The sequence below is a fragment of the Camelus ferus genome, chromosome 3 (genome assembly GCF_009834535.1).
Source record: "Camelus ferus isolate YT-003-E chromosome 3, BCGSAC_Cfer_1.0, whole genome shotgun sequence".
Classification (NCBI taxonomy): Eukaryota; Metazoa; Chordata; class Mammalia; order Artiodactyla; family Camelidae; genus Camelus; species Camelus ferus.
Window position 1 is genome coordinate 98,881,195 of NC_045698.1, and position 27,373 is coordinate 98,908,567.

The 27,373-nt window shown below is 44.9% G+C and overlaps 1 protein-coding gene and 1 long non-coding RNA gene across 4 annotated transcripts in view; one reads left to right on the top strand and one right to left on the bottom strand.

Moving 5' to 3' along the window:
• Window positions 1–296: 296 nt before the first annotated feature.
• Window positions 297–27,373, bottom strand: part of DIAPH1 (diaphanous related formin 1) — a 90,695-nt gene continuing 63,618 nt past the window's right edge. The window contains 11 exon segments of the mRNA XM_032476978.1: window positions 297–2,233; window positions 3,883–3,941; window positions 8,784–8,873; window positions 10,734–10,869; window positions 11,003–11,167; window positions 11,762–11,886; window positions 12,611–12,740; window positions 12,874–13,113; window positions 13,338–13,439; window positions 13,746–13,840; window positions 17,943–18,041. Coding sequence (XP_032332869.1) covers window positions 2,195–2,233; window positions 3,883–3,941; window positions 8,784–8,873; window positions 10,734–10,869; window positions 11,003–11,167; window positions 11,762–11,886; window positions 12,611–12,740; window positions 12,874–13,113; window positions 13,338–13,439; window positions 13,746–13,840; window positions 17,943–18,041 — 1,280 coding nt within the window. The 3' untranslated portion in view covers window positions 297–2,194.
• On the top strand, window positions 2,133–19,423 carry LOC116662742. 3 transcript variants are annotated; one of them, XR_004318756.1, is made up of 6 exons: window positions 2,133–2,269; window positions 2,661–2,839; window positions 4,271–8,313; window positions 8,711–8,896; window positions 12,560–15,090; window positions 16,912–19,423. It is a non-coding gene; the product is annotated as an uncharacterized LOC116662742 (long non-coding RNA). The 3 variants fall into 3 exon arrangements; XR_004318755.1 differs by having other exon boundaries at window positions 2,230–2,839; window positions 4,271–4,331; window positions 8,157–8,313; XR_004318754.1 differs by having other exon boundaries at window positions 2,230–2,839.

Genomic DNA, 27,373 nt, shown 5'->3' on the forward strand with positions numbered 1-27,373 from the left:
AAGTCTGGGGTCATGGGGACCCAGAACTGAATTGAAGAAAAGGTTTCCAAGCCAAGAGGCTGCAATTGAGAAGGGCAGGGGGGCTGAACTGAGACCCTACAAATGGCAGGGCAGAAGCCACTATGTATTGATCAGTTCTAGCCCTGCACCCAACTATGGTGTCTGGCATGTGAAGGTGCCAGAACCTGATGATTTGTCAAGTGAGTCAGGGACCTGAGGCAGGACAAGAGTGGAGGAGCCTGGATGAGAGTGAAAAGAAAGTAGCTGAGAAATTCACAAAGGAAGCTGTAAGGCAGTACTGTTTCAATGCTTTATTAACAGTTGGAAACAAACCCTACAAAACCGGAGGTGATGACATCCACATCCCAGAAGCCCAGGAGGCGAGGGAAATAGGTTTGCATTTTGTCCCTTTTTTTTAATTAAATGCATCTTAGCAAAAGTAGATTAAAAAAGAAAGGGTCAAAGCCCTAGATGTTGGCAGGGAGGAGGGGACCTAAGGGAGCAGTAGCCCCCTGCATCACAGTCCTCCCAGAAATAGTTCCAAGGAGCTGCTGTTGCCCCTTCCCACACAGGCTCTGGCAACCAGAACCCTCTTTACTGGCCTCACGGCCTCCCTGCAGGTGCCCTCAGCTCTCCTGAGTTCCCCTCCTTACTCTAACAACTGCGATTCAGGGCCAAGCCCTACCCATGCCATTCCTGCTCCCTACCTGGAGGTGGGGAGCTGAAAGGAGCACAGGGAGGGCTAAGTGTCACCTCGAGCTAGAGAATCTGAGCTTCTTGTGACTGGGGCCGCCAAAGAGTTTGGCCTGCCCACTGCTGAGAAGAGGGCAGGGTAGAGGCACGTCCTGGGCCCACTGTTAAGAGTGTCCAGTTAGCATTTGCACATTTGGCTTGATAAATATATTAAATTTATAGAAACTCTGTGGTCTCAGGGTTCCCACTACTCTTAGGCCTGGTCCAGCTCAACCAGGAGAGCTTCCTCCTCCCCAGAATCAGATGCTGGGAGAGAATCTGCACTGGCCACAAGGGCCCAGAGGCTTGAGAGCTGAGGTGGAGGTCGGTCCAGGGGCTTGTTCAGGATGGAAGCTTGTGAGGAGAAATCCCAGGGACTCTGGAACCTGCCATCGAAGCCTCTTACATTATGGAGGAGAAGGGGGTAAGGAAGAGTTAGTTTTGCTTAAAAAAAAATTCATACAAAAATAGATCGATTTGCAAAACAATTTCTCAGCCAGGAGGCTCCACCTCCCATTTCCTTGGAGACAGAAGGTGAGGTGTTGGGGTGGTGACAGTACAGCGCATCCTCCAGATTAACTCTGGGGAGGGCGTGGGGAGGGCCAGGGTAGCCTGGGGCTGGTGCAGAGGGTCCCAAGAGGCGAGGGCATGAAGGGCGGCAGCAGGCGCGGGTGAGTTTCCCCGTCTCTGCCCACGCACAGGCTCTGGCCTCGGCCACAGGGGGACAGATAAAGGGATACGGGTCTTTTTGTTTTGGGAGGTGTTTCCCAAAAGCTGGGGTAAGAGGGGGGCTTGCTCCCTACTTCCTTGGAAGCAGCTCCCTATGCCACACCACTAGTAATGAACAAGAGCCAGGGAGGGAAGAGCAGAGCAGGGTGACAGCGATGAAAAGAGGGACGGAGCCCAAAGGTTCACAAGCCCATGCTGTTCCTTCTCAGGGTCAGAGGACACATAAAAGAAAAGCACAGATCCAGCAAGACTGACCTAGGGAGAAGCCCCCTCGAAAGGCAGGGACTGAGAATCAGGCAGGGCCTTGTCTGAGACGAGGCCACAGAGCAGAGGAGACACTTGGGGTTAAGGCAGCAAACACGGAGCCTGCTTTGGTAACACGAGAGCCAGGGCTGGCCAGGCTGGCTCAGGCCCGCACGCTGCCCTTCCTTCCGGCCCCAGGCAGCTGAAGCTGTGTGTGATGTACAGAGAGCAGCAGGCTGGAGAGAGAGACAGGGCCGGGGTGGTGGGGGCGGCCACCACAGGAGTGTCTCCGGACCGTCAGGCTCGTGCTCAGGGCGGGACAGCCTGGGCTCCACTGCAGCGCTGCCGTGGCCGCAGGACCCAGCTCAGCTTGCGCGGCCGAGCAGCTCCTTGGTTTCCTCAAGGATGGTGGGGACTTCCTCCCTCTTCCTGGGCACCTTGGCAGGAACAGGATCAGAGATGACGGTGTCCTCACTGAGCACATCCGAGGCTACCAGGGACCTGACGGCACAGCCGGGCCGCCTGTTGGCTGCAAGAGAAGACGCGAGAGATGCATCCACGGAAGGTCGGTTTCGCATCCCTCTCAGACTGAGGCAGGGACTCAGCCAGAAGCCATGCACACGTGGCAGCCCCGTCCTGCTCACAGAGGCCCTCATGTCTGAAGGAGGGGAAGAGATCCAAAAGCAGGTGGATTGCTTGGGCGGGTTGGGGTAGGGGGAGTGTGAGAGAACGTGGTGCAGGCAGGAGACCAAGTCTCACACTTAGTTTCCTGTGTGAAAATAGTACAAAAAAGTGTGACTACAGCTAGACAGACAGAACGGGGTTCAAGTATTAGCAATGTAAGTTAAAGGGAGACAAGGTACTCAAAACCTCTTCTCTCATCAAAGGGCTGTTGGAATTAAACAGACTTGAGCTTAGTAAACAGGGATCATTTTTGTTTTCTTGGCCATTCCCAGGAAGCTCCTAGGCCAAATCCACTCAGTCAGCCCTGGGTCGGACTGTCCCAAGCAGAGGAGGGCCTTCAGCAGCTGCCTGGAGGACTTCTGCAAGGAGGGGCAGCGGCCCCGCCCACCTGCCCAGCTCCTTCCTGCCTCTGCAGGCAGCAGCTGTGAGCCAGTGCCAAGAGCCCTACAAGGTGTGCAGTGTGTGTGTGTGTGGGTGTGTGTAGGGGGAGGGGTAATGAAAGGTGTGTCCGGGCAGAGCTGGGGTCAAGGACTGCGAGGAGGGCCCCTACAAAGAAATCTTAGCCTGGTGGGCTAAGGGATTATGAAGCCCCAGTTGTCATCCTAAATAGGAAGAGAAGAACCAATCAATCCCCGAGTTTCTGTCCTAAGTGCTGGGAGTTGTCCCCAAGACCCTTGTATTCATTTATGGAATCCAGATTTACGACCCCAGCGTCCACAACAAGGAGGCGGTTCCTCGGGACCTTATGCACCTCACGTTGTCCGCCTCTTCCCACGCTCTATGAGCGGCCTGGGAGATGGCAGATGCACAGAGAGCCACCTGCCTGGGGTGAAGGAAGCTGGACACAAAGGCCATAGGTGCTGTAATTCCATTTCTGTGAAATGTCTAGAATGGGCAAATCCATACAGACAGCAAGTAGATGAGTGGCTGCCAGGGGCTGGGGGAGGGGAGATGGAGTGACTGCTAGTGGGTGTGGGGTTTCTGTTTGGGGGTGATGAAATGTTCTGGAATTAGGCAGTGGTGATGGATGCACAACTTGTGAATATACTAAAAAAATACGAAATTGTGTACTTTAAAAGGGTGAATTTTAGGCATGTGATTTATATCTCAGCTTAAAAAGAAAAACCCAGCTTGCTGGGTCATAGGAGAGCTGCATGGAGAAAGCAATCCCTGAGCCGGACAGCGGCGGGGACAGAGGCAGCGGGGACAGCGGCGGGAAGGCCAGCACTGTGACCGCAGGGCAGCGCCCCCAGGGGACACGAGCAGGATGGAAGAGGTCCAGGGGAGCCAGTGAACAAAGCGCCCAGGACACCTTCGCTGTTTGGAGACCAGCAAAAAGCTTTAGATGGGGCAGAAGCCAAACAGGGTCAGAGGGCCCAGGTCTTCACCAGGGCTGCCAGCCTCTCTGCAGAAATGTGACCCAGAGCCACTGTGTGCACACGGTAGAGGCTACCCACGGGTCAGCAGGGAGCACACGGCATGCCCACAGGTTACCAATTTATAGGTCTCCTCCTCCTCCTCCTCCTCCTCCTCCCAGGGACACAAGGGATTGTCTAGTAAGGGGAGAAAGAACAGTGAAGGCCTGGCTGGCAGGCACAGGGCTCATCTGGTTACCAGTAGAAGGTGTGTGACCGAGACTCCGGTGTTATGCAAACCGCTCCCTGGATGAGAAACGTAATGCTGCCTCGGTGACCGACGAGGGAGGAAAAGGGGCCCCTCGGAGTGTGACCAGGATAGTCTCCTGTTTGCCCTCCTAGTCCCTCCAGCAAAACCTTCTTAGTTTCTGCTCTTTTTTTTGAAATACTCCCTTTGCTAGGGCCCTACTTCTCATGTCCAGAAAGGCAGTGGATTGATTATAATTTTGCTGCTCCTTTGAATTCAGGCACCAGCAGCTGAGAAAATATTACAACTGTGTGTGTGTGACAGAGAGACTCACTCAAGGGGTAAGTACGTGTTGAAACAATTTCTGCTTCTGGACCCCAGGAAAAAGAACCCTGGGTCTTGAACACATAGACAACATGGGAAAAGTCAGGGTTCAAGTGTGAAGTGTCTGCAGCTGCTTCTCTCTGGTTTCTTCTAAATGAAGACGCCAGTTGCACCTAATCAACTATGTCTCTACAGTTTCCTAGATTTCAAACGTTTCTGATCGTTATACTTCATAAAAACTAAGACTGGGGGAAAAAGAAAGAGTGGATTGTAAGTGGGAAAAGATTATAATTTTTCTTTTAAGCCTAGAAAGTAGGTATACGAGGGCTGGACCTGATGTGGTCCTCAGGTCAGAATCAGAAGCGAGAAAGCTCTTGCTGGAAGTGGGAACAGAACCCACAGAATCAAGGAATGCTGCTCTGCCTTCAGCGCCACAGTGGCAGTACTTGTGAAGCCTACTGCCAAGCAGCCACAGAAGGTACGGAGTCTGACAGTACGGGACCAAGGAGGGTCACTAACTCTTGAGAGAGTAACAGCCCCACAAACTGGAGAAAAGGGAGTGTCTTGAGACATTGGTCAAAGCTCTCTTGAGGGCAGATTCATGGGGCTGGATAAAAGCACCAGGCAAATCAGGCCTCTAACAGTCATGGAGAATTAGACAATGGGTAATGATTTCAGAAAATACAGCTATAAAACAGCAGGGAGTAGTAATGAAGTGCTCTTTGAGGGGAGAGAGGAGAGGGGCCCCACCTGCCTTAAACCTTCATTTTCCTGCCCAGGCCAGAAAGTATGCGTTTCATGTCATGAATCATAGCCTTAAAACCCCAACCAGAACTTTATTTAAAACTGCTGAGAATAATTTTTTCGTTGTTGCATTATCAGTTCTCTCACATTCTTTATGGAAACAGTGATTAGTTACCCAGGTTTCTCGTTTTCATTTCTTTCATCATAAGAATCTGTATTAATCACTTCCAAACCCAGACGAGCTTTTAGATCATATTTTGCTCCCACCCTCTGAGAGTGGAGACGAGGGCTTTCGTTACTTTGGGGAGCGACATTCAAAACAACTTAGAATTTAAATTCTAAACCAATTTAGAAAAAACTAGTGGGAGGGGTTGTAGAGTTCATGGTGCTTTGGTCAATTAAAGTGGCTGCTTTTAGGCAGTTCTTGGATTGGCTGAGGTCAGGGGCTAGGAAATTTCAATTTGGTCAGAAGCACATGGGGAGCTTTCAGAGCTTGAGTCACTATCCAATCACACTAAGCCAGAATGCTGAGGCATCTGTTTGGCAGTGGTTGAAAACCACTGACTTAGTAGATCTCTGAGTTGTAGACAGACCAGCTGTACTAGGGAGCCCTGGCACCCCCCTGGTGGGGACAGGATGGTTATGATGTTGGTTATGATGTTGTTTCTGAGGGAAAAGTAACTCAGCTTGTGACCAGAGCAGCTAAGCTGATAAATGAAAACTACAGTGCCTACTTCAGGGGTCCATTGTACTTACCTGGGAGGGGAGAGGAGCCCAGACTTGGATTCACAAAAAAGAGCCAGAACTGTAGCCCAAGCACTGGCTAGCTCTGAGCAAGACCTTATCTGGGTCTTAAGTCCTGTTACCTGCAGGTGAGGTGCCAATCACCTGGGGTGTCGGGAGTCCTTCCCAACTGTAAGGCTCTGTTACTGAAGGTGGGGCTTAGAGGCGGGGAGAGGGCGAGGGCGAGAGAGGAATTTCTTTCTTCCCTTGACTTTTATCTCAGGGAGCAGATGGCCTTGTGTATCAGAAGCCACAATTCAGATATGGACATAAAGTTGAGTCATTAAAACCACAAGCTGACTCAATCAACAGCCTGAAATAGTAGCTGTGACACAATCACATGGATTCTTCCCCTGGACACTCGAAGCACTGTTCTCCCCAACCCGGCAGACCACAGCGCTCTGTCACTTTTAATGAACCCGCCCTGATAGGAACTCCTCTTCCAACTCCTCAATGGGTCTTTGTATAACTCGTCACTCCCTCAGGTCTCCAGAGACCAGAAGGATTTTTTTTTTTTTAACATTCCTTTAAATCCTAGGGAAAAGGCTAGTGTCTTTGGCTGTGGACAACTGCCTCTCTGGGGCCGAGGAGGGCTGTGAGGCACCCGGCGCTGCAGTTCCTTGGCTCAAAGCAGGAACAGAGACAGCCCAGCCAGGGGTGGCCCAGATCCGTCCAGCGGCCACTGAAGGAAACCCACGCACGGCCACCAGGGCCTTCAAAGTTTAACACTCTCAGAGGCCTTTTAGGTCTAGTCTCTTTCTTTTCTTCTCAATTGTACTGTCGCTGTACCAAAAAAAAAAAAAAAAAAAAATCTAGCCGTAAGGGATCCTTGAGCCCATTCTAGCTCAACTCTCATTTTAGACGAGAGGACACTGAGCCTCAGAAACCTGTCTAAGGTCCTCTAGACAGCGGCAGTGAGATCTGACTTCAGGGCTTTTGATCCCTACCTAGTCCTATGCGTTTTACACCGAACGTGATGCCTGGCCTTCTGTCTAAGTTTAGAGTAAGGCCGCGTCACCTTCTAGGAAGTGAGTACACATGGGAATTACCAGAGTAACTAGAAATATCTCCCGCGAGACCTTCCCAGATGCTTAGGTGTGTTCTGTGAACCCAGAAAGATAAGGTTACAGGATGGAGCCAATTTTAAAAGTATGCAGTTGTCATTTTTACCTTCTTTTTGCTTCAGTATCTCCTAGGCAAAGTCTCGTCCTAGTCCCTCTTGCACTGGGCAACAGTACTTTGACCAATTCAAGTCCTCTGCTGGAAGCTTTGGGTCTACCAAACCCCTGCTTTCCCTGCTGTCAGTCCTGGTTTCCCACTAGGGAAGAAGTAGAGAATGGGGCCTCCCCGGCAGAGGGAAGCCACTGAAGTCTGGCTGCCTGTGTCCAGGAAGCATCTGGGATTCTGGTTTAGTTCCAAAGGAAAAAGCTTGGAAGGGAATTCCCCACCAAAAGTCTGATGCTGGCTGGCACTGAGCTGAGAGGATAGAGGAAAACGGGGAGAGGCAATGTACTTTTGTTTGTCTAGAAATGCTTAATGTCAGGCCACTGACATCACCTTATATGGTGGGGAGGAACAATGTCGCAAGAATCACTACAGCCTAAACACAAAAATACTACCAGCCTCATACTCTAGCCAAACCTGGGTCTATAAGACCAAGTACTCCATCCCAGAAAGATCCAAGTCCAGCAAACCCACCTCCTCCCTTCTAGAAAGCCTGCACTCAGACTGTGCAAGAAAATAGGTTAAGAGTTCTAACTGGGGGCTCTGCTGTTTAGGGAAGGTTCTGAAGTCATACAGAAGAGCCCTTAGACGGGAACTTCCCTCTGGGGAGAAACAGGCAGCTAGCCATTCAGTACGAACCGCAGAGTGATCTACCTTGGGGCCAGGACACCAGGTGTGTGTGGGTTGGCGTAATCTCTACCTTTGGTCATAAAGCCCCCCTTCCGGGCTGTGACAGGTACCAGAGGCCCTGCAGGTATCACTGTACTGCGAGCTGAGCACTGCTCACAGCAAACTGCATCGGCCCACAGACTACACGAGCCAGGGACCAGGGAATGTAGCTTTACCTCAGGAGCAGAACCTTTTAACGCTGCCTTTTCTGTAGTTCTCACCTTTCAGCCTAGGAAAGAAGCCACCATTCCTAGCCCCACTGCACTCAGTGGTGCAGGCCAGGAGGGGCAGCTCTGGCCATACCTTCTGCTGGACCAGTCACTCGGCCACTACACACTTCCCTCAAAGGCAATTTATCTGTTGATCCTTCCCCATACTATTGCCTGGATCATCTGTCCTCCTCTCCCCGTAATTCTTCTTAGAGGCTCTGGCTCAACAAAATCCACTTAAATCTTCTGAAGGCCGAGAGAGGAGGTGGTGGGGGAGCCAATGGGGAAGGCACGGACCGTGGAGGCTGAGTGCACGGGAGAGGAAGGCCATCCTCAGTCACGGCCTGTCCGCTGAGACGCCTACCTGAGGGTAAGGACGCCTGGCCTTCTCTCCAGGGTTCTGCCCTTTCTACCATACTCTCTCCTGCTTGTGAAGTTGAGAGGAAGGACTTTTGACTTACTTTTCCTTTGTATTTCCTACATCTGATGTACAGTTTTGAGTTTACATCAGTTTTTGTTCACGCCTGCAAACACCTACCAGATCTGTGTCCCGCATACTAATTTGCTTATTCTACATTTTGGCTTCAAGACTGGGGGGACATGCAGGAATAACCACATGTAATGCCTATTGTCAGTCCCTCAGGCCCTAGTTCTCCAAGTCAGTACTTTCTAACATCGGGGGAAGAGGGCTAGGTTATCCATTCTACATGTGGGGAGAACTGTGGGGAGGTTTCTAACCCCTCAGAACATCACTGCCTGCCCTTTAGCCCAAGACAAGCAGGACCGAGAGCAGAGAGGCCTCACGGCCTTGGGCACTCAGGCCCAGCTCCATCTGCTTACCTCCCTGACGGGGTCCTCTCTTCCGCCGGAACGCTGCGCCTGACTGCAGGGCTTCCAGGAGACTGTCCATCACGCCCGTCTCATCGCCCTCTGCCGTGGACAGAGATGGAGAGGTAAGCTCTTCAGCCCCAGCAGCATTTGTGAGTTGACCCCCACACAAAATGCATGGCTACTGCACGGCCTGCCCTCGTCCCCAGTGTCTGGGGGGCTCGACCTCAAGCCTCACAGCCCACGTTTACTTGTTTGTTTGAAAATAGTTAAAACAAAAGGCTTCATTACCCACTAGCCACTGCAGACTGTCAAGTATTTTCCTGCAGTGCCCTCCCTTCCCATCCCCACCAGGACAAGCACAAAGAATTGCAGAACTGCCCAACTCCAAGACCGGGATAAGCAGAGACTGAGATTATGACATTAATGAGGAACTATACCACTCTCTCTTTATCTAAACTGTTTCACACCAATTTACATAAAGCTCTGGAGGTGAGCCTGGTTCCAGTATCAGAGGAGGGCTGAGGAAAGAGTAAGAGACCACTATTCTAGAATGCATTTCACTTAAGTACTGCCCCCAGTGGCTGCATCTTCCTGACCTTAGCTCTGCATCTAACAGGAGCTTCCTGGCTGGAATACAAACAGTTAATGTAGAATCCCTATTCCAGCCTGGCTCCGTTTCTATGGCAACAGCTCAGGGTGGTGAAATCTGAAACTGTGAAATCCCAAGGAGGGGGCAGGCTGCTGGCCAGGGGGCTGGGCTCACTGCTCCCAGCGCCATCTGCTGGCTGAGCGTCACCGGTGCAGCTGACCTACATTCCAACCTCATTTGCTTGCCCTGGGGACATGGACCACGCTCCCCCTACACCACCTGATGTCTGTGTGCTGCCCTTGTCCCACAAATCAGTTGGCCTCCTCCTTTCCCTATTATGTCCTAGACATTAATTGAGGACAAACCCTACAGGCCTGGAGAAAATACGGAAAGGTAAGGGACATTTGGTGTGGGCTTCAATAGCATTACTAGAGCAAAGTTTGTGGCTCATATACAACTGGAGTAAGAGCAGGGGAATTGCTTCCCAGAAAAGTGTAAAGGAAAACGCAGGCTGTCCTGCTGCTTCAGGTCCCTGATCGTACCACAGCAGAAGCTGCCAAAAACAAGTCCCCGGGAAGAACAGTGTTAGAGCAGCTCTGGCCTCTGGTGCTCACCAAAGCCAGACCCGGCAGCCCTGAGAACCTCTTTACTTAGATGGCTCATAGCCCCTCAGGTTCCAGAAGGGTGGCATCAGCTTAGGGCCGTGCAGAACGTACGCTGGATTTCCACTGCCCCCAGAGACAGCAGCCAGAGGGGGGCAGGGAATCGGCAGCAGGAAAGAAGCAGAAACAGAAAACAGAGGGCCAGTAATTGAGGCCATATGTTTCAACAAAGACATGCTTCTGGGAGTGAAACAGAGATTCTGCCGAAGAAAGAGAAGGGTGGCCAGCTCCCTTGCCCTCTTTCCAGAAATTCAATCTGATAGATGCACAACTGTGCTGAGGCACTGGGGACGCAATTCTTAGTGAAACAAGCAGAAAGAGAAGGCAAGCCACCATTAAAAGACAGGAGCAGGGCCAGGAAAACATTTTGGGGAGAAGAACAAATGATACAGCAGAGGGTACGCAAACCGGCCAGGGGAACTACTGGACAGGAAGGGAAGAGTGCGCGTTACAGCACCAGCGCATCACCGGGGAGACGAGACACAGTGCAGGAACCGGCACGGAGACGGAAGGACTGAGAGTGGAGCGCTGGAATGTGCACGAAACGGAGCTGGAGGTAAAGTCCAGCCTCAGGATCTTGACGGAGGAGGTTGCCAACAATCATTTGCCAGGAGCTGAGCTCAGACATGAGCTGTTCTCTAGCCTCTAGACAGAGAAGCCTTCCAGATGTTTGTCTCAACCCCTCGGCCCTTCGCCTTCACTCCTTACCAGCATTCATGTCTATGAGCTGCTCTCTCTTCTGCTGCTTCTCCAGCCGCTCCTTCTCTGCCTTCTCCTTGGCTAGTTTTGCTCGCCGCATCTTTTCTTCTGTCTCCCGCCGCTTCTGGTTCTCCTTGACTGCTTGCTGCGGGGGGAGACATGAACACGTGGGTACATAAGCACTCACACATGTGCACACCCGCCACCCACCACCATGAACCCAGAGGAAAGTGAGGAATGTCCAAGAGAGCTTCAGTGGGCAGGTATCCCTTGCTTACCACAAACATATTCTTAAAGTTGTGCAGATCCATGAAGAATTCTTCCACAGACACCTTCTTGGGGTCAAAGAGGAAGTAGTCGCCCAGCTCCCTGTAGAGGGTCTCCATGTTGGAGTGCATCAGCCGCAGCTTGTTATACTGCTCCTGGGCATCCTTCACAAAGCTGTGTGGCCAAGGAGTAAAGAAACAACACCAAGAAGCAGACCCCTTCTCTAGCCCAGAGGAGCACTCAGAGATGTGCGCTGGCATGCACAAGGATGCTCAACACAGCACTGTGTATATTAGCAAAAATCAGAAGCGATCTAAATAGCTGAAACAGGGGCAGGGTAAACCATGAACTATGGTATGCCTACAGAGTAGGAGGTGGCAATTTAAAGAGAGACTATTCTGCATATACTGCTACGGAAACAGGGCCAAGAAGTATTATGTGCTAAAACAATACAATGCAATTTTTAAAACTCATTAGGGTGCAAATTTAGAAAGAAGTCTGTGGCAGTGGTTACCTTTGGGAAGGGAAGGGGGAAAAGGGACTGTGTGTGTGTAGATTGGGCACAGGGCAGGGTCTCAAGGGAGACTTTTAGTTTATATACATGGTTTGTAATGCAAACCACAACAATGAGAATGTTTTCAACAACTATGCATTTAGTGAAATTTTTTTAAAGAGGGAAAAATTATACATCCTCAGATCTATCCTGCCTTCTCCCCACGGGAAGTTCTTTCCTTTCCTAGGGGCAATTCCCTCCCTTTAAGAAAGGATATGGTCATTTTTTCAACAAACTTGTCTCTCTCATCTGTGGCAGCTGGGAAATTCTGAATGTCACGTTCCACATCAGAAATTTGTTTCTTCATCTGATCTAGGTTCTTTTGCAAGTTTTCGGCAGAAACTAGACACAAAAACAGACAGCAAGAGCTCATGACCTCCAATCTCCAGACCCTTACTCTGTCCTCAGGGCACAGCTCCAGTCTGTACGGCTGATACGTAACTCTTCCGGTTCTCCTACGTACTAATTGTTTCACACATCCTTCCAGTGAAACGGTAAATCACCTGACGTTTAAACCTCCAGCCCCCACAAGCTGTACGGTTCTAAGATGAGAAGAGAGGCTTCATTTATTTTAATAAGAATCTGAAATCCCCTGGGATCTTGGTCTTACTGATTTTTGAGAACAGGGTTTGGGAGGAAGGAGACATACACAGAAATATAGAGGCAGGGCAGAAATCTGTTCCCATTTGTACCGAATGCTGCTTTTTCTTTGCCTCGTTCCAGGACGGTGAGGTCTGGTTTTTGTTAATCCTTCCTATGCTTTCTGAATGAGAAAAACCATTGACAAACTAAATATACCTGCCTTTGCTCCAGATGTTTTCTGGCGTTTGGAGTTTCCCTAGGAAGGGAAAGAGTGCTTCCCACTTCTGTACACGGAGAACCCTCTTCTGCCTGACACTCCTCCTCCCTGGGGCTTGGACATCATGCCTATACTGTCTCCCATTCCCACTTAAAATTGTCTGAACTGGAAATAATCTACAACTTGGACTATGTCTTCTTTCCCTACCCCACGCAGGGATTTCTGGGGCTTGGAACCACCTTCTAGCTGCACCCCAATCTGCCTCACCTCGGCTGGCTTTCTCCACGTGGGCAAGCTCATCGGGAAACTTGAGGACATCGGGGTAGTCATTCTCACACAACTCAGCCAAGAAATGCAGTAACGTCATCTTCTGATCTGTGGACTTGGTGTCTCGAAGCTGGTGGGGAAGAGGAGAAAGGACGAGTCCTGACACGCCAAGGTTGACACGTCAGGCCGATAGAGGGTTCCCACGCTGGGCTCCTAGAGGCCACAGCCTTCCCTTCTGTGGTCCCGCTTTAACCCCCGCTCACCTTACAGAGGAAGCTGATGTTGAAGCCGAAAGCACCAGCATTCCTGGAGCCAGCATTCATATAGTTTCCGACAAGCAAGGTAATCTCCAGGAGGCTAGAGAAGTTCTCGCTCTTCCGCAACTCCTCACACGCGGCAGTCACAGAGACAATCTCTGGCTTGATGTTCTCCACTTGCTCGCTGAACTGCAGCCTGAAGAGGATGGCGTTGAGGCGAGGCTGCAGGCGGGGCACAGCGCCCATCTGGGGGAGACCAGCAGTTCCATTACAGTCAACAGAGAGAGAGGAAAGGCAGAAAAAGGTACAGGCTTGAGCTGCACGGCATTGTACAGGATCTGAGTTCCCAAGCAGGGAGGAGAAAGAAAGAAAGATGGGTTCAAAATAGGTAAGAGGCCAGGAGCAAGTGCCCCGGAGGGAGGAGGGGAGCAAGGGGTCACAGAAGAGCCTGTGTCACAGGCCTCACTCACCACCACACCGAACTGCTCCGACTCAGCCAGATCATCATATTCGTCCTTCAGTTCAGAAAGCATTTTTAACTGCTCTGGCTCTGGCATCTGCTTAATGAGGTTCTGAAAGGGAGAAGGGACTGTCTCAGTTTGAGGGGGATGAGCTGACAGCTCGAGCCTCCAGTCAAGTCCCTCACTCTGCCCAAGGACCACTCGGAAGGAAACATGGGCTAGGGGTGGGGGGCCGTGGCAGGACTTCTGAAAAATATACCAGAAATAACCTGATCCTCAGAGAGATGGAAGCTTATCCAAAGCCAGCATTCTTTAAGCCAACAATGCTTAAAGCATCCTTATCGTGTAAGCACAGAGGAGACAAAGCTAGTGTACAACGATGCAAAGGGCCAGCTCCATAATGACCTTGCTTCTTACCTGGATCATAGACTCTGTCAGAACAGCCTCATTCACCTCCAGGATGACATTCTTAATCTCTTGATAGGGCATGCGGAAGGAACCCAAAAAGATGGCTGCCAGGAGAGGAGATAAAAAGACATGTCGTTTTGAGTCTCTTCCCCTTTCCAGCCCATCCTACAAACCTACGCTGGACAATCTTCCTAGGAGTGATCTTTGAAAGTCGGTCAGAAACCTCCACTAACTCTGCATTGCCTATATAGTTAGGATGCATGTTCCTGAGCCCAGTGTTTTAAGGTTCCCACCCCCCAGCTTTCTCTCCCATCAATCCCCACACTGATGTCACACACCAGCCACAGTTCCACGCCTCACATTCTGCAAACACCATGACTCCTTGCCTCTGCTGACAGGAAGTCTTTGATCTATCTATATACATCAAAGATGTTCAGCCAGCTCTATTTCAGTTCCTCACTCTCATGACTCCATCCTCAGAGCTGCCCCTGTCCTGAAATGCTCTGATCCTAACTACCAAATCCCATTCCCTACCCAGCACTTCCTGTCCTTCCAGCTCCCTCATTAATCTCTACACTGACTCTTCAACCTCATCGGAGCACACGCACTCTCCCTCGTGCGAGAGAGATGACAAGTCCGTTTTCTCTGAATGTCTCAGTTCTACTCTGCCTTCTCCATTTCACTGCCTCTCTATTATTACTACTGTCCCTACTCTCTTGTTTCCTTCACCTTCTAGTCCCTGGTTAATCCAGCCATCTCACCTCTCCTCTCACACCCGGGCTGGTGAACAGTGCTAGTGAAAACCCTGCAGGTCACATTCTATGAATCTGTAGTGGCACCAGGGATTGGGGGGGGGGGGGGAGGCTCATTGTGCCTAGTAATCCTTCTGTGTGTCCCTGGGCCACGCTCTCCTGGCAGCTCCACCACATAAAATACCCCTTTCTCTCAATGGTCCCACCCCTTCCCCATTTGTTTTAATTAAGGAAAACTGAAGCCACTGGTCAAGTTACTTGCTAAGCTCTCTCTTATGCCACTTATAAACTGAGCACTGAGGGCTCTCAGTTGGCCTCAGACCACAAAAGGCTTGAGTCTAGACTATATTGGAATTATTTAGAGGAAAACTTGTGCCAGCACTTCTGTAAGCTTATCAGAGCTGTGTCCACATAACATTTCTTTTCCATGTTTCAGTAGAACAGTTGCCCTAACGTCCTCTTCCTCCAGCATATCCAGTTAGCGCTCCGCACCATGGATACAGAGGGCCGACTGTCTACACCATTGTACATAAGGAACTCACGTACCGGTAGATTCGGGTGTCCACAGAGGTCTTAGAACCAATCCCCCAAAGGTACCAAGGGTAAGTATATATACAATCAACTTCTTCCTGTCTTTAAAAAAAAAAAACCCTCCCTGACCCAATTTCCTTCTTTCTTTCACTTTATAACATTCTAAAAATAAAATGTAATTGTCTATTCTCACTTCCACAGTTCTCATTAATTCTTCTGTCCCCACAAAGTCAATGAACACATCACAATCATTTGTTGAGTAAGACCTAGCACTCCATGTAAGACTTAGTATCTTAAAACCGTCTACATACCTGATCTCATTTAACCCTGTTTATAATATCCATGTAAGTTTGTATTATCAGCCACATTTGACAGAAACAAACTAACATTCTTTAAAAGCAGTTAAGCTACCCATCCAAGGCCGCACTGTGAGTAACGTCTGGAGCCAGGATTTAAATACAAATGGATTCCAGAGCCTCTGTTCTTAACCCCAATGCTATACTGAAATTATTCTTGCCAAGGCCACCGACTTTCCTAACGCCAGATCCGAAAGATACTTGTCCTGTCCTGATTTTACCTTACTGCTCCCACTTCTTAGGGCTATGTCAGACTACTTTTCTTGCTGCTCCTCTCCAGCTTCCTTTGAGGTCTCCCCTTTTTATTACCTGCCCCCTAAATATTAATAGTCTTCAAAGCAAATTCATGGCTTCAGCTCAGACTCATATGGTATCTCTTAAATTCTTATCTCCAGCCAGACATTCCTCCTGATTTCTATACCCAAATACCTAATGCACCATCCTTTTGGAGGAATTCCACAAGAACCTTAAATTCTATCCTAAAATTAAGGCAGTCACTTCTGCCCTCCATCCTATCACCTCTCACTCATGTCTACCACCCACCACTTCTCTCACAGAAGACAGACAGAATCTGTTCCTGCTGGATTTTCCTATTTCAGTAAATGGTACCACTCTCTATAGACAACATCTCCTTTATCCCCTCAGTCAATCACTAAGTTCCATTAATTCCATCTTCTAAATATCTTCTATCTTCCTATTCATTCTTACAATTTTAGTTTCAGGCCCTGATCACTTGTTTGAAGCAAAAATGTAACACATCTTTCTGACTAGTCTTCCCTTACCTGAGCAATCCAGCCTCAAAATCACTGCCAAAGTCGCCAAATTACAGGCTTTTTTCACTCACCTGCCTGATTGAAATCCCTTCAATAACTTCCACAGCTTTCAGGATAAAATATATATTTCCTAGCCTAAGCCTACCTGAGTTCTTTATGATCTAGCCTCTATTTCTTGCAAGTTTCTTCAACCACCCCTGCCCCGCACATGGCCTTTACTCAGCTGTACGCAACCACCTGCAGTTCCTGAACCGCACAGTCTTACCTCATGGCCTCGTGCCTTCATCCGTGCTGGTCCCTCTGCTGGAAGCAAGCAAGCCCTCACCCTTCACTTAATTCCTTGTCAACAGTTTGTTCAGCTCAGTTGACGCAGTGCTTCCTTTAGAATGACCTCTGGGATGCACTTCCTCTGATACTCTCCCCACTTGATTTAGATGCCCCTTTCCTAGCGCTCTCATGAGCATCCTAGCACACCCCCATCGCAGCACTTGTCAGTCTGTGCTATTTACCACTTCACACTTTTCTGTCTCCACCAGACATGGTTCGTGAGGATAGTGACTATGCCTTAGTCAGCTTTGTGGCCCCACCACAAAAGGGGCACTTAATAATTTCTCAATCACTAAATTACATCTCCTAGACCATCCTAGTCTCAATTCCTTTCCTGAATTCTGTTTCCCATACTGATATCACTCAACTGTAAATAACCAATATACTACCCCTCAGTCTTGTAGCATTTTCTAACATAACAACTGCTCATTTTTAGGTACCTGGAGAGGATCCTGCGAAGTGGAACTGTCTCACATCACTTTAGTTTCCATAAACGGACTTACCTACACACACTATTTAGTACTATTTGTTGTCAATGATCTAAGATTGTACAGTCAAGAATAATGTAAAGGCTTACTGCTCTTATTTGTATGACTGACTTTACCTGTGGGTATGTGTGCTCCTTACTTGTGTGACCTTGGCCAAGTCAAAACATCTGAACTTTTTCATTTGGAAAAATGGGGACAACAGCCATGTCACTGAATTGTGAGTGGGTTTTATGGAATATATACCCTTTCATCTCTGAACACGTGTCGAGTATGTGCCTAATAGAGCCTGAAACCTGGCAGATGCTCAAATGTTTGGTAGAACAACTATTTAAATCAGCATAAAGTAGGGAGATCAACAGTTGAACAAAAAAATGAACATTCATCCTGATCATTAAATACTACCTATATCAGCTCTGCAGAGGAGTTTCTGATCCGAGATTTACCGCCAGTTATCAGTATAGGCAGCGAGTTCCGAACAGAACTCTTTGAAGTTACTGATCCTACTCTGAGAAGTACAGGATTTACATTATTTATACTAAACCACAAAATTACTTTAGATTTAACTGAAGTCAAGCCAGTGCCTGCCTTTAAAGGAAATACTTAAAAGAAAGTGAGAAAGAAGGAAATGTGCAGTGGCTATAACTGTGTGACATTTTCTGTGGATGCAATGGAAATAGTAAGGGCTCTGAAATAAGAAAATCTGAGGTTCAACTCCCAGACCTGTCTTACCCGCTACATGACTACGCAAATTCCAGAAAGCCCCAGCCTTTATCTCCTTGCCATAAAACTAGATACTAACAATCCTGCAGCGCTATTTAAGGGACTGGACAAGATACCAGAAATTCACTATGCAAAGCCAGGCCTATAGGAGGAACTCGACAAATAAAAGTTTCACGTCAAGGACCCTGGATCCACTAGAATTAAGCTCTTAGAAGAAGTCCTTCATATTTCAGATCACTGGTGTTGCCGAGCTACTCACAGAGATTCTGGGCCGTCTTTGAATCCAACACTTTCAACTCTTTCACTTTTTTCTTTTGCACAGATTTCTTTTCTTCTCCACCTTCCTGATCCTTCTTGGCTACAGTGGGGAAAAGATTAAAAAAGTATGATTAAGGGCAAGCCACATCTGCACCTAACTGAACTACTGTCCCAGCCTACAGAGGCCCTTCACTTCTTCTTTATTAATAATGGTCTCCCTATTAAATTCCTTTAAGGCTAACCTCCTCTGTAACCACCCACCCTTCTATTACCGACTCCCTCCTCCAGCTATAATAACTATATCATTTTCATTTCTTTAATAGTTATCAGTAATGCTTTCCCATCTATAGACTATCTACTTGGAAGGAGCAGCACACGTTCTGTAAAGGACCAGACGATAAATATTTTAGGCTTTGCAGAACATGTGGTCTGTTTCAACTGCTCAACTCTGCCACTACAGTCTGAAAGTGGTCATAGACAATGCATAAATGAGTGGGTATAGCTATGTTCCAATAAAATTTTATTCACAAAAATAGGTGGTCAGCCTGAGGGCTGCAGTTTGCCAACGCCTGTGCTAGAGTATTCCACTGTGTTAACCTTTTATGCTTTTTATTATTTATCTTTCAAGCTCCATCGTGATGAGTTCCCTGTAAACATTTTCTTGATTTCTCCAAATGCCTATGATCTCTCTCCAAATCCCTACTGCGTCTGATACTTCTTCACAGCAAGTCCTCTCACTGCCTTTACCATAAGCATATATAGTCTCTCCTGCGCAAGATAAGGCTTTGTTATTCCTCTTTGCAAATCTCCTGGCACTAAAATATATTCCTAGTAGGACTTTAAATATCACATTGGTACACACACAGAGGTATAATATACCCCTTTACCTCTACACTCTTCTTAGATTGTCCAAAGCCAATGTAGTCTTTCCTGATAAATGTACTCTCTGCTTTGGTGAACTAATTTTCATTTCTGTCACTTAGACTTCATTCAGCAATTAATTATTCAATGTTCATGACATTTCACACGTATCATCTTGATCTTTTTAAATCCTGTGTTACTTTACAAGTGTAGACACTTTCCCACCCCAGTTAGATTCTGAACTTCAAGAGTATGGGCAAAATAATATTTCATTTTATCACTCCCTTAGCGGCTAGCATAAAACTAACATTCACTCAAAAATGGTAGACACTGCCTGCTGAGAAGGATTAAGCAGTAGATGCAAACAGGAACTGTTCTGGACACGCAATTATAAAATATTTTGTCAACTTTTTAGAAAGCCTTATGGGAGTATCTCTGTAAGGACTGTCAGGAAGGTGACAAAGCTAATGGCTTTTGAGGAGAGGAATGTGTGGCTGAGTATAGAAGTGGGAGGAATACTTTTCAACACAAATTCTTTTATCCTGCTTGAATGTTAAACCATATGCAAAGTATTACCTGGTGTAAATAAATAAAAAAGCAAATAAAGTTGCACGGCAAAAAGTACAAAGAACTATTTTTAAAAAAAGGCATCCTTTGGCCTGATAGTTCCAACCTGAAGAAAGAAAATGCTAAATAGATGAAGGTTACTTATTTAAATTAACACTTACTGAATACCTAACTATGCCAGGCTCTGTTCTGAGCACCAGGAATAAAACAGTAAACAAAATACAGAAAAACTCTTACCTCCATGCAATTTATATTCTAATAAAGAGAAACAGACCATAAACCAGTGAATAGATGAAATAGTACATTAGATGGTCATAAGTGCTGTAAGAAAATCAGGCAGGGAAGATGATGGGAAGACCTGATGAGGGGATGGATTATAACTTTAAAGGGGTGGTCAGGGAAGGTCTTAGTGAGAATGTGACCTTTCAGAAGGTGAGACAGCAAAGCATTTCAGGCAGAGGAACAACAAATGCAAAGGCCTGGGACAGAAGCAGGCCTGATGTGCTGAAGGACAAGCAAAAAGGTCACTATGGCCAGAGCAGGTGGAGTGAGGGGGGAGAGCCGGAGCTGCAGTCAGACAGGACCTAAAGACAGATCATATAAAAAAGTGAAAATCATGGGTGGTCAGATAAAAATTTAGACTTCAAATACTCAGACTGCATCACAAAAGCTTAGAGGCAGAGGAGAAGGGTAAAGCTCTTATTTTACACGGGCGAAATGAAAAGGTACAGAATCACTGCTGATGCTGAAAAACAGGAAAAATGGACTCAACTTTTTGCCTGGCAATAAGATAAAAACAAATAAAAGGTATATATACAAGAAAGAAAGGGAAGAAAGAGTCACTTCTGTGGAAGATATAAACTCTATGAAGAATATAAGACAACCATTAGAAGTTATGAAGAACTATTAGAACTCATAATTCAGTAAGTATGACAGATAAAAGACAAGCATACGGACTCCCAGTTTTACTAAAATAGGGCAGCCCCATTTAGAGGAAATATATTTAAAAACCGGGGAAGGAAAAGGGACCTAAATGGAAATAAAGTTTCTATACTTCACTTGACCTGGTAACACAGTTAACATTAGGCTGGGATAATTTATATGTGTACAAGGTAACACCCAGAGCAGCACCTAAGCAAACTGTATAAAGCAATATACTCAGGCATTGTGAGTAAATCAAAATGGAATTAAAAATATTCAAAGAAATCACAGGGAATTAAGAAAAGAGAAATGGAAGAAATATACAGAAAACAACACAATGGCAGACCTAAGCCCAACATATTAATAATTACCTTTAATATAAATGCTCTAAATCCACCAGTTAACAGAGAGTGGCTGTAGCGGTAAGTACCTGACAATTGAGTCTTTTTTCATTTTAATGTAAGCGCCTGACGTTAAGCTTTTGATTGCTGAGGCATCCATTTCAAAGACATCAATCTTGAATAAACACATTGCCAGCCACACAACTAAAGAGCCAGGCCACCCCTCCGTAAAGTTCCCCTCTTAGAAAGCCCTGGATGACCTAGGTCATTCGAGTGACCCTGCTTTTCCCTTAGTGCACTTTCACTCCTGCTCTTGTGTTTTAAATTCACCAATAAGGAGTGAACCCACGAAACCCTAGGCAGCTCACCCTCAACCCCAATAAAGGCCCAGGGCTAACCGACGGCCCCCCCATCTATCTCCCCGTGACCTCGATGTGTGGCCCAAGGCACGTTGTGCCAGGACCTGCAAGCAGTAAAAAACCTTGTTTTTTCAAGGTTCTCTGATGCTTCTTGCTGAGGTTCATCTTGCAATCATAGTAAGAATCACAAAGGCTGGTCCGTCCAGCCACAACAATAGCCAGGTGAGTGCCCCCAGGCATTCCTAGGACAGCATCACTAGGCTGAGACGGGCACAAAAAACTGGCAGAGTGGATTAACAAAAGACCCAACAATATGCTGTCAATAAGAAATTGTCTTCAAATACAAAGACACAAGTAGGCTAAATGTAAAAGGCTGAAAAAAGATAGGTTGTGCAAATATTAATTAAAAAATAAACTGGGAGATTTACAAATGTTAGCCACTATATATAAAAATAGATTTTTTAAAAAGTCTCTTTTGTATAGCACAGGGAACTATGTTCAATATCTTGTAATAACCTTTCATGGAAAAAATATGAAAATGAATATATGTATGTATATGCATGACTGGGACATTGTGCTGTACACCAGAGACTGACACATTGTAATTGACTATACTTCAATTAAAAAAAGAAAAAAAAGGAGTGTGGCTATATTACTATCCAGTAAATAGACTTCAGAGCAAAGAAAATAGCTAGAGATAAAGACAGTCATTACATAATGATTAAAGGATCAATCCACCAGGAAGACATAACAATTCTACATGTGTGTTCACCAAACAACAGAGCCTTGAATGTAAGAAACAAAAACTGATAGAGATGAAATGAGAAAACTGAAATAGCCAAGCCACAATAATACTTCAAGACATTAATGCCCTATCCCTGCAATGAGTAAAACTCTATATGGAAAATCAGCAAGGATACAGAAAAAGTGAACAGTAAGAACAATCAACAGGGTCTAACTGATGTACATATAGAGAGAGACAGAGACAGAGAGAAAACACTACACTCAAAAACAGCAGAATAATTTTTTTTTTCAAGTGCTCACTGAACACCCATCAAGAAAGACCATATCCTGGGCCATAAAATAAACCTCAACAAATTTAAAGGATTAAAATTATAGAGCATGTTCTTTAACGATAGTGGAATCAAACTACAAATCAACAACAGAAAGATAACAGGAAAATATCCAGACACTTGGAAACTAAAGAACCACTTCTAAATAATGTGTGGGTCAAACAGGAAGTCTCAAGAGAAAATTTAAAAATACATAGAAATGAATTAAACTGTAAATACAACACATCAAGATTTATGGGGCACAGGTGCTGAGAGGGAAATTTACACTGCTAAGTTTATATTAGAAAAGGAGAAAGAACTCAAATCAGTAATCTAATTTCCTACTTCAAGAAACTAGAAAAAGAAGAAAAAAACCCCAAAGCAAGCAGAAGGTAGGAAATAAAGCACAGAAATCAATAAAAATGAAAACAGAAAAAAAAAAAGACACAAAAAGCTGGTTTTAAAAATAAATCAATAAAATAGATAAAGCTCTAGAGACTGACCGAGATAAAAAGAGAAAAGACATGTGTCAGCGGGATCAGGAAGGAAAGGGATACCGCTGCAGGCCCCGCAGACAGTGAGAGCATACTAAGGGAACACTACAAACAACTTCGTCCTCACAAACTGGACAACTTACAAAAAACGGACCAATTCCTCAAAAACCATAAACTACCAAAACCCAACCAAGATGAAACAGATAACTTGAGTACTACTGAAATCATTTAAAAAACTGAATCCATAATTAAAAGGTTTCTGAACAGAAAATCTCCTGGCCAGAAGGTTTCACTAGAGAATCCCACCAGGCATTTAAAGAAAAATTAATGCCAATCTCTTCCACAATAGAAGAGGAGAAAACACTTTCTACTTCATTTTATGAATGCCAACAAATTATCCACATTAAATGGTTAATTTTATGTTAAATGAATTTCACCTCAATAAAAAAATTTAAGTGTTTAAAATGTTTAAAACCACTAATTAAATCAGCAAAATTTGAATACAGATTGTATATTAGATAACAATATTAAAACAATGAGTAAGTTCTTAAATGTGATAATTACACTGTGGTATTGGAAAAGGATGTCCTTGTACTTGGAAGAGGCACACTGAAGAACTTAGGGGTAAAGGGCCATGATGTTAGGACTTTATTTCAAACAGGTCAGTTAAAAAAAAGTTCACAGCAGCATTATTTATAATAGTCAAAAAGTAGAAAACCCCAATGTCCATCAACTGATGAAAGGAAAAATAAATGTGGTCTATGTATACAATGGGGTATTATTCAGCTATAAAAAGGAACTGAAGCACTGGTACATGCTACAACACGGGTGAATTGTGCAAACATCACGATTAGTGAAAAAGTCAGACACAAAAGTGCATATATTGCATGACTCCACTGATACAAAACATCTAGGATAGGCAAATCCATAGAGTCAGAAATTAGATTAGTGGTTGCCAAGTCGGGGGGAAAGGAAGTGGAGTGACTGCTAATGGATTCAGGGTTTCTTTTGTGTGTAACGAAAAAGTTCTAGAATTAGTAAAGTGGTTGTACCATTTTGCAATATACAAAAAATCATGGATGTGTACATTTCAAGGGTGAACTTTATGGTACATGAATTATATCTTACCACAGTAAATAAATAAATGCATTTGTACATGCAATGGACCACAGGTCTAAAACTATTAACCTTCTAAAAGAAATCAGAAAAATCTTCACAACTTTGGAGTGAGCAAAGATCTCTCAGAAAACAAAAAAGTACAATGTGGTAGGAAGAATCCTGTCAGCCTCCTAGGATTTTCTTGGAGTTTCCCTCCTAGTGCACACACCCTGACCTATTCTGGTAAGCCCTCTGAAACAAGTCTTCAGAGCTCAGAGATGAGACAAGTCAGAGAGATCTGAAACCGCAGCAGATACTCTCTTGTTCTTTAAGAGGCGAACTGCCATGCTGTGGAGAAGGCCATGTGGCAGGAAATGGTGGGCAGCCTCTAGGAGCTGAAAACAGCCATTAGCTGATGACCAACCTATGTCCTACAATTATAAGAAACTGGATTCAACCAAACACCACATGAGCTGGGAAGAGGACACTGAGCTGCAGAAAGCAGCGCGGCCTAGCCAGAACCTTGATTTCAGTTTGGCGTGACCCTGGGCAGAGGATCTAGCTAACTTGGATTCCAGCCCCACAGAAAGTGTGAGATAATAACTTTATGTTGTCTTACATATGTTGTCTTAAGCTTGTGGTAATTGGTTACACAGCAAAAACCACAAAATAATACAAAACATAAAAAGAAAAAACTGGTAAAAGAGGACTTCACCAAAATTAAAAACTTTTGTTCTTTTCAAGACACTGTTAAGAAATAAAAAGATAAGTCACACACTGGGAGAATATGCCTGCAATAGCATATGTGATAAAGCACTAAGCATCCAGAACATACAAAAAAGTCTCAGGAGTCAACCATAAGAAAACAAACAATCCAATTTTTTAAAACAGGCAAAAGATTTGGACACTTCACCAAATATACAGATATACAGATGGTAAGTAGCACAGAGAAGGATGTTCAACATCATGAAGTCATTAAGAATATGTACTAAGAAGTAAATTAACTAGGAATTAAAACCATAATGCCAAATCCATTAGAATCACTAAAATTAAAAAACACAACTGGAGATAACTAAGTGCTCGTGTGGATGCAAAGCACCTGCAACTCTCACACACTGATGGTGGGAACAAACAAAAATAGGTACAGCCACACTGGAAAGCGAAGTGAAAACAATTTGCAGTTTCTTATACAGTTAAACACACATTTATTTCAACATATGACCCAACAATCCTGTTCCTAGATATCTGCCCCCCAAAATAAAAACAGGTATGTCCAGATAATATCTTGTATGCAAGTGTTCCTACTGTCTTTATTCATAATTGCCAAAAACAGGATTCAACCCAAATGTCCATCAACCAGTGAATGGACATAAGGAAATCCTACTTAGCAATAAAGAGGAATGACCACACATGCAAATAACATGGACACATCTCAAATATATTACACTAAGTTTAAGAATCCAGGCTTCAAAGACTACTTAGTGGGTGATTCCATTTATATGACATTCTGGAAGAGACAAAAACTGTACAGGGACAGAAAACAGATGAGCAGTTGCCAGGGCTTAATGGTGAGGAGAAGAGATGGACAAATGGGCAGGAAGAAACTTTTTAAGAGTGATGAAAATGCCCTCTATCTTGACTATGAAAGTTACATGGCTGTATACATTTGTCAAAGTTCATAAAAGTGTAAATCTTACTGTATGCAAATTATACCTCATTATACCTGACTAAACAAATTGTATCTTCAAGGCCAACAATATACATTAGTAAAAAGCTACAAGTGACAATGAAAGAATATAAGAAGTTCTTAGTAATAAATAACAATAAAGAAATAGAAAAGAATCTAGAAATAGTTAAGAAATACTTAGTACATGCTAACATAAAAATTCAGACCAATTAAAAAAGTATGGTCTAACACACGGGTTGATAAACTTTTTCTTAAATGACCAGGAAGTATTTTAGGCTTTGTGGGCCATATAGTTTCTGTTGCAACCACTCAACAATGCTGATGTAACACTAAAGAAGTCATAGGCAATATGGAATCAAATGGGCATGGCCATGTTCCAATTTTTTTTAACAAAATTATTAACAAAAATGGATTGGCTACAGTTTGCTGACTCCTTGCCTAATCAGTAATATTCGAACAACTGGCTCCCCATTTTAAAGGAAAATAGTTAAATCCTAACTTTACACTATTTACAAAAATAAATTCTGACACATTAAATAGCTAAATGTTAAAAACAGAAATACAATATAATTTTGAAAAGCTGAAAACTTTCCTAAGAATAGCACAAAATCAAGCTGGTATAATGTAAAAGACAGACTGATCTGAGCACATTAAATTTTAGTTTTCCAACGCAGTGAAAATAATCACATAACATATGATGAGAAACAAAAATTTCCATTTCCAGTAATCGGGCCAAGTCTCCAATGAAAAAAAATATCTAAAAATGCTGGTATAGAATTTTAAAAATCACCCTGAAGCATAGAAAGAGCTCACAAGATGGTGATGAAATGCTCCAGAGAATTAAGCAAAACACTGGAGCACTGTTCCAGTACCAGTTTGATGGCTTTGTGCAGCAAAGGTGCACAGGTGTCGATATCCAGCTTCTGCTTAACGTGGGGAGTTTCATACAAGACTGTACCCTCATCAGCTGGGAACACAAAAGGCTACATCCTCAGAGTAAAGGTGAGCCCAACAGGCTTACAGTCAGAAGCCCTAGAAAGCCTATACTTTAGGAATAGGGTGAACCAGATACAGATCAAGCCTTTTCAAAACCACAACTAAGCCTCAGCCTGGCTCACTCTTCGGATTAAGGTGATAAACCCTCACTCTTATCTGTCTAGAGAGGAAAACACAACAGAAACAGATTTATGCATAATCTAGACATTGGAGCTAGCCAATAAGGACTTTAAAGTAATGATAGTTAACATGTTCAAGAATGTGGAGTGAAAAATAAAAATTAAGATGGAGCAGTTTACTACAGAATTAGAATTTATTTTTTAAAAATCAATGAATATTCTAGAACTAAAAATTATTTTAATTGAAATTAACAGCTCAACAGATGGGTTTAACTGAAGAAACAGTAGAAAGAGTGAGTGAATTGGAAGACAGGTCAATAAAAAAGATACAAACTAAAGCGGAGAGATAAGTGATGGAAAGTAACAAAAAGAGTGTAAGGGACATGTGAAAAGATCCCACATTAGTGTAACTGGAGGCCCAGAAAGAGAAGAAAGAATTGGACAGAATCAGTCAACAACATGGTGCTGTGCATGTAAAACCTTGTTAAGAGGATAGATCTCATGTTAATTGTTCTTACCACAAAAAATGAAAATGAAAACAAGGGGATATAAGAAATCTTTTGGAGTTGATGGGTATGTTTACAACCTTAATTTTGGTGATATCACAGGTATATGCATATGTCCAAACTCATCAAAATGTATACATTAATTACGTGCAATTTTTTGGTCTATTAAATCCTACTTCAATAAAGCTGGAGGTGGGGGAGGGGGGAGAAACACTAACTATTAAGTGTGACTTGGAGCATGGGAGGACTCCAAGGATTTTGGTCTCAAACAGAAGCCTTAGACATGTAGGCGCAGAAAGTAAAATATTAAAAATAGCAGAACCAAAACAAAGAAGCCCCCTAACAAACACACACACACACACACACACACACACACACACACACACACACACACACAATGGAACGCTAAATGTGATTATCACTGGCACTGA